This window comes from Narcine bancroftii, chromosome 1 (genome assembly GCF_036971445.1).
Source record: "Narcine bancroftii isolate sNarBan1 chromosome 1, sNarBan1.hap1, whole genome shotgun sequence".
NCBI classification, from domain to species: Eukaryota; Metazoa; Chordata; class Chondrichthyes; order Torpediniformes; family Narcinidae; genus Narcine; species Narcine bancroftii.
This window is the reverse complement of record NC_091469.1, coordinates 205192448-205204994: the sequence shown is the minus strand read 5'-3', so window position 1 is coordinate 205204994 and position 12547 is coordinate 205192448. Positions and strand designations below refer to the sequence as shown.

At 38.5% G+C, this 12547-nt stretch overlaps 1 protein-coding gene across 10 annotated transcripts in view; it reads left to right on the top strand.

Annotated features, from left to right (window-relative positions):
• rc3h2 (ring finger and CCCH-type domains 2) overlaps window positions 1-12547 on the top strand; it is a 90608-nt gene that overhangs the window by 15951 nt on the left and 62110 nt on the right. For 4 of the 10 annotated variants that reach the window (XM_069888991.1, XM_069889048.1, XM_069888973.1 and 1 more), the window contains exons 2-3: window positions 5311-5396; window positions 12163-12473. In XM_069888991.1, the coding sequence (XP_069745092.1) occupies window positions 12243-12473 (231 nt within the window). In that variant the 5' untranslated portion in view covers window positions 5311-5396; window positions 12163-12242. Of the gene's footprint in view, window positions 1-5310; window positions 5397-8246; window positions 8330-12162; window positions 12474-12547 lie in introns of those variants that run through there. The other 6 variants (XM_069889015.1, XM_069888998.1, XM_069889007.1 and 3 more) reach the window with 3 other exon arrangements.

Below are 12547 nucleotides of genomic sequence, written 5' to 3'. Positions count from 1 at the left end.
AACAAAAACTTGAATCTTCAAGGTGTAGAAGGCTATGGACCAAATGCTGATCATTAGGATTAACATGGATAAACCCTTCATGATCAACATGGATATGATGAGCTGAAAGATGCATGTCTGTACTGTCTGATTCCATGACTATTAAGATTGCTGTCCATTAACAACTGCATGGCTTGATGGTGTGGCTTGAAATAGCAGAGTGAAGCCACTTGATGTAATGGGTTCCACTTGACATCAGTCCTTGAAACTAACCATGGTATTTACGCAGATCACTTTTAAAACTGAATATAGCAATGGAAATGGATCCCTCGAGTATAGAGGAAATCTCAATCTTCATGTACTATATCTATTCAGTACTACATTGGAAATGGACGACTTATTGGCGGAATGTTATCTTTGGAGATGTTGAATGGGGGGGGTGGGGAAGGAGGGTTAAGTACATGGTTAGAAGATCAGAATCAATAATATTAATTTTGATGTAGCTTAACGCAAGATCATTGTGGTAAGAGTTTAAAAAACACATGAAGATGATGGAAGTGAAAATTACGACACTTTTAAAGCCAGCCTGGTTTGAGAGTTTCAGGTGAATACAGGTCAGCATAATGTTTATTTACCAGGGATAAAACGAGCAAAAGAGCTGAATTAACAGATAAAGTGAGAGTAGCTACCTTTGTAAAGACTGAATCTCACCCATCTCCCATGACTCCATTGTCGTGTGGCAAAGTGTATCTGGTTCAGAGGGTTCACAAGTCTGGATGCAAGTGTTAGAATCACATGTAACTTTTATTAACACAGGAAACAAACAGGAGAGATCACTATTTCACTTAAGCGATGATACAATCACCCTGACTTCGGTTGGATTCTGTCAACAGTAAACCTATACTCAACCTGCTCACACACCCAGCTCCCTGAACAACGGGGGTGGGGCTCTCTGCAAGGATTGATATATCGCAATTCTACGGCTGAGCTTTATTGTAGTGGACACCTTACCTGCGACGCTTTCGGCAATGTCCACAGTAGTGACTTGGCGTAGAGTGGTGTCCAGGGCTTGAACCACGAGGTAGAGAGAAAGAATGCGCTGTGAGTTGGTCTTGTATATTGTGCTAATCTGTGCTTCTAGCTAATAATGATTTTAGGTGATTTAGAGTGCACTAAAGGGTGGCCAGAGTCCAGCCTTTATTGACGAGTGATGTGGCTTTGAATAAGTTTCAGATGGTATGGACATGTGACCACCCACAATGAACATATTTCTTACACACACACAACAGTCCCACAAAGGCAAACATGTTATCCTTAATGGGGCCAATTCTCTCCCTAGTCCCCCCCCCCCCCAACATATCCATAGAATCTTGTGGGATTTTCCTTTGTACTGCCTGCCAGATCAATCTTGTGTCTTCGTTTTGCCCTGATTCCTCTCATGTACTCCTACACCTCTTACTCACTGAGATGTGCTTGAAATTTTTTACTTCCTTGTTTGTAGTGTGCAATGAGAGTACAGTGAGAGTACTAAAGTAATTTGGCGTAAAGACCTTGGAGTTCCAGTGCAACTCTAACAAATTTACATAGTATTTAATCCAAGAATTAAATTGGAAGGCAAGTTTACATTCAGTTAGTTGTATTCTGAGATGTTTAGGTGTTTGTGATCTTACCACAATGATCTCACGTTAACTACATCAAAATTAATATTATTGATTCTGATCTTCTAACCATGTATTTAACCCTCCTTCCCCACACCCCACCCCCCAATTCAAATCTCCAGAGATAACATTCCGCCAATAAGTCGTCCATTTCCAATATAGTACATGAAGATTGAGATTTCCTCTATACTCAAGGGGTCCATTTCCATTGCTATATTCAGTTTTAAAAGTGATCTGCGTAAATACCATGGTTAGTTTCAAGGACTGATGTCAAGTGGAACCCATTACATCAAGTGGCTTCACTCTGCTATTTCAAGCCACACCATCAAGCCAAGCAGTTGTTAATGGACAGCAATCTTAATAGTCATGGAATCAGACAGTACAGACATGCATCCTTCAGCTCATCATATCCATGCTGATCATGAAGGGTGTATCCATGTTAATCCTAATGTTTAGGTGTTTAGGGGAAAGTTGCATTGAGGGTAAGGTAAAGAAAGGTGGCAAGTTTTCATTGGGAAGCCTTGAAATAATAGTCTGATCTTAAACTTGGGTCTTTTCAGAATGAAGATGGAAAACATGCAAGTGGTAGAAATTTGTACTGGTCTTCCACAAATATCAGGTTGCTTTTGGTCAACTGTTAGGTAATTTAGCTAATCTCAGATGTAGAACTATAATCTGAAACTGTGTGACCATCATTGTTTTGTTTATCTACCCACTTGAGGACCCTCTTTACACCACACAGCACCTAAAATATGCACTGGGTAACAGGGTCTACTATCTTTATGGACAGCTTTCATTTGAGACCATTGGTGAATGTAGTTTTGACTAATAAGATCACCAATATGGTAATTAACATGTTAATTATGCTGTCACCATGTACTTGGGCGGCACAGTTAGTGTAGTGGTTAGCGCAACACTATTACAGCACCAGTATCCTGGGTTAGAATCTGGAACTGTCTGTAAGGAGTTTATATATTTTCCTCCTGTCTGTGTGGAGTTTTCTCTGGTTTCCTCCCCCTATCCAAAATGCACAGGGCTGTAGGTTAATTTGGGTGTAATTGGGTGGCACTGGTTTAATAGCAGGAATCGGCTTCTACTGTGCAGTGAATAAAATTTTTAAAATTTCGCATTCCAGATACACAATTGCAATAGTACAATTATAATTTAGATGAAAGCTGCACAGTTCTGCATGGTTTTCCTCTCGATGCTCCAATTTCTCCTCACATTCCACAGTTCGATTAATTGACCACCTGTAAACTGTCCCTTGGAGATGAATGGAGAAAAAAAGTTGGAGGAGTTGATAGATGTGTGACATTGGGTTACATGAGTAAAGTGCCATGAGATGGGAGGTTAATCCCCTGGGATTTGACGTGTATGGTTTTTACACAGCTGTCGCAATAATTTCCCGTCGATAATTTTCATACTTACTCTCCGTAGTGGCTGTTCAAACAGGAAGGATGTTTACACTAAATTACCCAAGTCGCGGTGATTTCGATAGCTGGTCGTCGCTTGACGTCGATCAAGACATAAACCCTGTGTGCAGCATGCAGCGTCACTGTTTCACCATTGTCACTGACTTCATTCACCTGCATCATATTTATTAGCCCATTGTTACGGATGGCCTGCAGTTCAATTTAGACTGCAGGCAGTCTGCAAAAATGTCTTGGGCTGCCATAGGAAAAACTTTGGAATAGGACGGAGTGACTTTTTACACAACCTGTGTTGCAGAAAAGTTTTGAAAATGTGTGCACTGGCTGTGTAAAAACCATCATGGACTCTCTCAACTGAATGGATACCTGCTGTGTCCTAAGTATGAGATGAAATGATCTGAAAGTGTAATTGCAGTAGTATTGGATAGTTTTCCGTATCACATTGGCTCCCATGATTTTGTATATTACCTTCTTTTACTATTATTAGAACCTTCATATTTTTAAACCACAACAATTTTGTTAGTGTGTTTTTCTTCTGATGTTTCTCTATTAGCATATCTGTGATTTTTGAAGATTTTTTTGAAATGCAACAGGGTGTCTTATCCCTGGACATGTTATTCTTTGGATGTTGAAAAGAGTGCACATCACCTAAAATTTTGATTAGTCTTTTTTTAATGATGTCATTGTGATCTAGGCTACTATAAATTTTAACTTTATTGTTTTCTCTTCTAAATGCGTTTATTACACGACATTTACCTCTTTATCTGATGTCCTAGTATTGAAATTGAAACTCTACACAATCCTTGCAGGCACTTTTTCTTAAGATTTCGAAAGTGTAAACCATTTTTTTGTATTTTGCCATTCTTTTTATAACCTAAGATGTAAAACTCAACTGTCCTTTATATTTTTTAATCTTAGACTTTTAAGGCAACACACATCATCAGATCATTATTTCTAGAATTTTTCATTCAGTTTCTCTAACGTGGTATCTTTTATTCATGTTGGATTTGTAATGGGAAAAAATAGTATTTAATTCTGGAGATCTTTTGAAGCCTGCTGAACTGAAATTTGGTGTACTTCAGTAAGCACAGGTAATGGGTGAAAGGGATGATGGACAGCAGGATTTTGGATGACATAGAGTTAAGTGGCCACTGGGATGCATTGAAATCCTAGAGGTAACTAAAAGATTTCAGTTACAGCAGAGCTGAGGCAGGGATGAAATTGACATAATAATAGAGGAAATGCATACTATGATAGATTGGTGTGAGCATCGACAAATACACCAATGCTAGTAAAAATTGGGGCAATTAAGAATTGAACTGGATGATTGAGGTTCAACACAGATGGACAGTAATGAAATTGTATACAAGAGTAATGTGATCAAGCATGTCAGATGCTGGAATGTGGTTGTAAAGGAAAACTAGACAAAAGATTACCTATTGTATGACTATGCGATGGTTAAGAATATTTTGGTACAGTTCACGGCAGGATGTATTATCTTGTTAACCTTTTCTTAAGTCACTGATAAATTGATGTCTTTCCATATCTTTCAGTACTATAATTTTCATTCACATTTATTTTAAATAAATAATAAAATATTTATTTTCTGTAGTCTGACAAAAGATATTCCTAATCTGAGAGTTATTTTTATTTAAATTGATCAGGATCATTTGTTTGGGAGTTCAGTCCTTTGAACTTAGATGTTTTCCACAATCACTGAACTCCAGGGTAGTTTCATCAATGATGTGCTTGAGTTTTCTATAATTGATATTTTCCAAATGATCAATGGCTCAAAGCTTTCTTAAATACAATTTACATAAGCAATCCCCTTTTTAAAAAAAAATTGTTGTGATGACATTCTCAACACCAAAAGCAGTTCATACTTAACGTTCTGGAAGACAACACCAGATCTGGAATGAGGCTCATGAAGTTCTATTTTCAGGTATAATGATTAGGGTCCTTTGTGCTGCTGAATGGTTGCTTCTACTTAATAGGTTCTTTTTTTTTTCTTAATTTGGGTCAGTGTTGACACTTTTGCAGCAACTTCAGTCCACCTACACCTATTGATGTGAATAATTGCATTCGTTGCATGTATGATGGAAGTGGATGTCTTTTTTTAAAAAAACTAAAAGAAGGAAATTATGTTGTCAAATGCTGAATGTTGAAAATGTTCTACGTAGAAAAGCAACTCTGAAACTATGCACTTTTTTTTCTCTTTAAACGTGTTTCTTTCCTCCTCATAGATTTTGCACCTTGTGACCCAGATGAAGGGAGATGGGAAGGAGACCTGGTCCAAATTTGGTCAGTGCCATTTTGTACCCAATCCCAGGTGATGTCCAAGCACCTTTTATTATCCTCCACTCCCATGTTTATATTTAAAATCTGCCCGATGGCAAAACTGTAAGAAAATTACCACCTGAAATTTAGTTATCCAGTTTATTAGAAACACCCCAAGAGGATATTTCCCATCTCCACATCATGACACTTTCTCTGCCAATGTGAAGTAGTCAGATGTATTAATTGCCTAGTGATAGGAAACAAGGGGTTTGAGTTTTAAGTTAAATGTAGTTTGGTTGAGGGACCAACATCCATTGTGTTTCCCAGCAGTAGAATTTAGAAATTTGAATTTTGAACATCTATTGTGTTTCCCAGCAGTAGAATTTAGAAATATACTTCCTGTTGTTTTAAAACAAATGTTTGCCTCCTCCTTTTCCTTCACTTTATTCTCATTGAAACATTTTGACAATTCACTTGATGATTTTCAATCTCCTTTCACCAATATTGTCATGGACTTCATTTGCCATAAACTTGACTAATTACATTCTGTCTTCAGTTAAATCTGGTTACTGGCATTTGTGTTAATCGACATCATTCCCCTGTACAGTTCATTAATTTTTAAAATCCATATCTAGCTGAAAAACCTCAATCTATCTCTTGTAATTTTCTGTCTTCTGATTCTGATCTACCACACATTCTTGCCACCTCAATGCCTTCTTTGGCACAAAATCATGCTTAAATCCAAATCTTATCATTTCTGCTGATCTTTGTTCGTCTTTCGTTTTGGCTAGGTTTCTGTTTAATTTTGTGTAAAGCTTTCTTCCTTTCACATTTGTAGTTAAGCTGCCAAACATGTATGAATTAAATTTGCTTTATGTGATAGTGAATGTTAATATATTGTGAATTCTAACATGTACTTTTGGGAGACTAAACAGCCAGTGTTAAACAGGAGAGTCTGCAGATGTTGTGGTTGAAGTGCAATACACAAAAGTGCTGAGAAACTCAGCAGGTTACGCAGCATCTATAGGAAGTAAAGGATAACCAATGTTTCAGGCCTGAGCCCTTTGTCAAGGTATGAGCAAAAGCTCTTCTGGGAAGCCTACCCTGAAGAAGTTCTCCTCATTCAGGCGCTTGCCTGCTTTTTGCTCATACCTTGACGAAGGGCTCAAGGCCAAAATGTTGGTGACCCTTTACTTCCTAGATATGCTGCATGAAGTGCTAATTTTCTCCACCACTTTTGTGTATTGAATTGTTTCAACACAGTTTATTCTCTCGCAGTTATTTTTGATCTGTTATAGTTGATATCGTATACTTTAGTTAAGTAGAAAAGTACAGGAATGGGACCTTCCATCCATGAAGTCTATGCTAATAATGAAGCTAATTGTACAGTTTTGAAATATTTTGTGTAGTCGTTGGGGAAATTGAGGAGCTGCCAAATCAAGTTGTATTCAAAGCTGATCATGTGACATAGGGTCTTGAAATGTACTTCCATTTCTGAAATGAACTCCAAATAATAACAATTTGATTTTTTTGGGAATGGTGCATGTTGTATGCATGATTTTGCTTTTTATAATTACCATTGGTTCTTGCTAGATTCTGATCAACTCATTAATTTTGACAAGTTTGTAATATTTCTTCATATTTAATTTTGTAAGCATTTGTCTGTCTCTATTCTGAAATGGTTGCTAAGGCCCAGTGTGGAAATTCTAATACTCTTCTGCATCTTAGGGAGGAAGTGTTAGTGGTTTAGAAAATGGTTCATGGTTATTTTAAAGAGTACATTCACGGCATCTCATACAATCCTGAAATTCTTTTTCATACTGGCTAGGCAGAATTCCTTCTTATTGTTAGTGCAAAAAAACTACTCAAGAAAAGATATGTATACAAAAGAGAGAAATGTAAACAAGAAGTAAGTGTTTTTTAAAAAAAACTGAACGATGTGGAAAATAAATATTCAATAATAAATAATGTGCAAAGTGGTGGTGGTTAGCAACTGTTCCTGAACCTGGTGGTACGAGTCTTGTGGCACCTAGACCTCTTTCCTGATGGCAACAGCAAGAACTGAGCATGTCCTGTGAGGTGTGGATCCTTGATGATTGTTGCTGCTCTCTGATGACAACATTCCATGTAGATTTTCTTGATGGTTGGGAGTTTTTGACTGGATCTGCTGGGCTGTCTCCACTGCCATTTACAGAGCATTCTGCTCAGAAGTATTGATGCTGTGTTGCAGCTGGTCAGCACACTTTCCAGTATACATCTGTAGAAGTTTGCCAAGGTTTTTGTGTCATATCAAACCTCCTAAAAGTCCTGAGGAAGTAGAAGTGCTGACCTGCTTTCTTAACAATGAAATTTGTGTGTTGAGTCCAGGAAAGGTCCTCTAAGGAAGTGACTCAACCTCTCCACCTCTGATTTTCCCCCAATGATCACTGGATTGTATACCTCTGGTTGTCCTATCCTAAAGTCTGCAATCAGCTCCTCTGTTTTGGTGACCTTAAGTGAGAAGATAGTGTTTGTACACAATTCAGCTGAGTTTTCAATCTCCCTCCTATATACTGGTTCATTTCCCCTTTTATTCAGCCCACTACGGTGATATTGTCAGCAAATTTGTAGATGGTGTTATTTTTGTACTGAACCCCACAGTCATAGGTGTAAAGTGAGTAGAGCAGGGGGCTAAGAATGCAGCGAAGGACTAATGAAGATTATGGAAAATCCTCATTGATGCTGGCCTTGAGCTGAGGAAATCCAAGTACATATTGAAGCCCAGGAGTTGGAATTTTCTGATCAGTTTTGAGGGGATGATGGTGTGGAATGTTGAACTGTAATCAATGTGTCTTTGTTCTCCATGTGTTCTAGGGCTTTTTGTAGAGCCAGTGACATGGCATCTGCTTTGGATCTGTTGCTGCAGTAGACAAATTGGAACAGATCCATGTCACTGTTCAGACAGCTGATATGCTTCAACACCAACTTTTCAAAACTTCACTGGATGTGAGTGCCTCTGGTTGATAACCATTTAGGCAGGTTACTCTGCTTTTCTTGGGCACAGGTATGATTGAGGCCTGTTTGAAACAAATGGGTATCACATCTTGCCAGAATGAGATGTTGAAGATATCTGTGACTACATTGGCAAGTTGGTCAGCATGGGTTTTCAGTGCCTGGCCGGGTTTGCCGTCAGACCTGATGCTTCCCATAGATTCACCTTCCTGTAAACAGCCTGCACATCATCCTTGGGATACTGATAGTAAGGGATCGTCAGGGGACGTGGGGATGTACAGTGGCTCTACCTTGTTCTGGTGATCAAATCAGGATGATAAGGCTTTGAATTCATCTGGGAATTAAGCTTTGCTGTCTCCTGCGCTGGATTTGGTTTTGTCACAGGTTATGTAATTTCTGACTATGCTTTCTGAAGTTCCACTGGTCAGGTGTGCTACCAATAAAGGGATTTAGGGTTCTTGAATTCTTCTCAAATTTAAGCAGTTAATGGCCAAGCATTGTCCTGAATTAATGGGAATATTACATCTTCTCCTGGCAGCTTTGAGAACATCCCTTCAATCAGTTCCTCTATCTTGGTTTTAATTTCCTGATGTGAAATTGCTGGAAATAAAGTATCTACCTCAGGCTATCAGAATCCAAATTTCTTGCCATAAACATGTCATGAAATTCGATGTTTTGCAGCATCATTGCAGATGCAAATATTGTTGTGAATTACATTTTAAAAAATTAATGCAGAAGAGGACACTGTAGGTCATTGACCATTCAGAAATCTAATGGCAGAGGGGAAAAATGTGTTTATGCACTGTTGGATGTTCATCTTCAGGCTCCTTTATTTCCTTCCTGATGGTGACAGTGTGAAGGGAGCATGACCTGGGTGGTGAGGGTTCTTGTGGATAGAGGCTGCTTTCTTAAGTCATTGCCTCTTGTAAATGTTCTCTATGGTGCCCTGACTGATGGTGTTGGGTAAGTTCACAACTCTCTCTAATCTTTTCCTGTCATGGATATTGGCACCTCCATTCCAGACAGTCATGCAACCAGTCATAATGTTCTTCATGGTACACTTGTAGATACTTGCAAGAACCGTTGGTGACATGCCAAATCTCAAACTCCCCATGAAGTATAGCTGCTGGTGAGCTTCTTTGTGATTGCATCATCATGGAGACCCCAGGATAGATCTTCAGAGATGTTGATACCCAGGAATTTGAAGTTCTTAATTGCTTGATGATCCCTCAATGAGGACTGGTTTGTGTTTTCCTGATTTTCCCTATCCCAAAGTCCTCAATCTGTTCCATAGTTTTGCTAACATTGAATGCATGGTGGTGGTTGTGACACCATTCAAGTAGATGTTCTGTCTCACTCCTGCACATTTCCTTATTGTCATCTGTGATTCTCAAGTCAAGTTGCATTTATTTGTCATTCCTACCATAATCATTGCAGTGTACAGTGAAAATGAGATGGTGTTTCTCCAGACGTGGAGCTGGTTATTTACTTTGCTAAATTACATCAGAAACTTTTTTAATAAATATCATGTTACATATGCTAGCCCTGTGTCCTTGGAGCCTCACAACTTGGGGGGCAACTGTTTCGCAATCTGGTTGTGACGGCCCAACCACTTTGGTATCTCTTCCTGGATGGCAGGAGGGAGAATAGATTGCAGGAGGGGTGTTGAAGTCCTTCACAATGATTATGGCTTTCTGCAAACAATGACCGTTATAAATATCCATCATGGCAGGGAGAGACTGCTAGCGAATGTGGTGTCATCAGGAAATTTTTGTATTGAATCAGAAGAATCTATAAACACTACCTCTTGATTCAGTTACAAACTCCAAATTGAGGATCTTGATCTAGGAGAGGGTATTAATATTTTCATTTTGGTGGATTTGGAGGATTTTGCAGAAACTATTGGTGATGCTTTTCATGCCTTGTGTTCCTCCTGTAAGTAGTACAGATTTCATAAGTGTACAGGAGAGCAGGAGTCACTACTGCCGGGTAGGCCATGAAATTTGTGCTGGGTTTCAAGAATTGGGCTTCAAATAAACCATAGATGGCCAAATGCTGTGTTAGCATTATGAAGGCAATGGTGAATTTTATCATGAATTCTGCCTTCTCTGAGGGATGTTTTCCAAGTGGAATGATCTGTGTTTTCCAGAATCTTAAGGATCTTTTGTGTCAATGTTGTTCAGTGGTAGCAGACCTTTTTCTGTTGCAATTACTTAGTGCAAATGTTCATTCTCTTCATTGAGAAAGTTGCTGGTGACTTCAAGCTTGGCCTCTGAATGTATGTGTGTAAGGTTAGTGGGATTCTAGAAGTGGATCTCTCTGGTTGGACTAAGCTTGGTTCTGGAGTTGAGACAATGTAGTGTATAATAGTAATGCCAAGTTAATAATTCTTGAAATGTGAAAATACTTTTTGCTGACTCAATATTTTGAGATCTGGTGCTTGAAGCAATAATTTGATTATTACCATCTATTATGATATCCACCATAGATTTTAAAAACACTGTTTATTTTTGTGAACCAGCTAAATTTGTTCTGAGATGTTTGCACAGTTATTAAATATTTTAGAAATTATGGAGGGTAAGGAAATATTAGATGAAATTGACTATTAATATTTGCTGAGTATACACACCTCAAAGAATTCTACTTCAGATACAAGAAGCACACAATGCCTTTGGCTTAATACATTGTTTAGCATTTGGTTAATTTTACATTTAATTTTCTTCTCACAAGAGATATTAAAAACATTTAATCAAGTTTTGTATTGCTGAACTTTTGGGCTGGCAGTGCAACTTCATGATGGTTAATATTTGCTTGAGCCCATTGCTTTGTTTGAGAGAATGGGCTTTGATACAGTATATACTCATGTAATTATCAATCCTATGTAAAAGTCGCTCCCTTTGGCCAAAAAAATTGCGTTATTTCTGTATATTCCATGTAAAGGTTTCCCCCCACCTTATTTTTGGCTCTCACCACTCACCCATCTGAGCTCCCGAAACCCCGACTACGAATATTTACCTTGGCTGCCCACCCACCCACCGGAGCTCCCAAAGCCCTGACCACGGATCCTTGCCTTGGCTACCTGCCCACTGGAGCTTCTGAAACCCCGACTGTGGATCCTCCCCTCGGCTGCCTGTGCATCTAAGCTCCTAACGCGCTGAATGCAGACTTGCCACCTGGACCCAGCCATATGAGCTCCCGATACCTTGAATGGCGAAGGTACTTAATGTGGTGAAAAGTAGTATACATGTAAAAGTTGACCCCCCCCCCAAAAAAAATATTTGACCCAAACCTTGACTATTACATGAGTAGAATTGGTAAATAAACAATGTCTTTGAGTACAGCGAAATATTGACTATCCTTGTTGTGCCAAGTTCTATTTTCCATTCATTTTATTATTATTGCTTGATTTGTGAAAGGTATGTGTTCCCATAAAATTAATTTAGCCAAATATGGTAAATGAAAATGTCTATTACAGGTATTTTTCGCATGGTGATCCCATGCACTGAAACTGAGATGTTCAAAATAAGGCATGAATTAACTTTGCACAAGGCAGTAATTCCACTACAGCAAAAAATTATAAATCAAACCTATATTAATTATTTGTCCTATTGGAGATTAAGTACATCTTGTTTAAAATTCAGGAACTGAAGGTTTCCAACATTTAAAGTTCAAAAATTATGAGCAACATTTTTCCAATAATTCGAATTTGATCATTAATTTTAAACATGAGCTAAGCATATGAGTAGATATTATAAAAATATGATCATTGGTGAACCAGTGTAAGAGATTTCATAATGATTGTTACTAATTATTTTCTTTCCTGACAGCTGTCTAAGTCTCTGACAGTCCACTAGCGTTATGCTAGTCCGCCATTAGCATTGAAACTGAAACCAGACCAACTTTCAGAATGCCTGTGCAAGCATCACAGTGGACAGAATTCCTCTCCTGTCCCATATGCTACAACGAGTTTGATGAGAATGTACACAAACCCATCAGTTTGGGTTGTGGCCATACTGTCTGCAAAACTTGCTTGAACAAGTTACACCGCAAGGCATGTCCCTTTGATCAGACCGCCATCAACACAGACATCGATGTTCTTCCTGTGAATTTTGCACTTCTGCAGTTAGTTGGCGCCCAGGTAAATTTTTGTTATGCTATAGTTGCATCTTTTGGAATTGGCATTTGCAATTGTAGACTGTCATCTTTAAATTC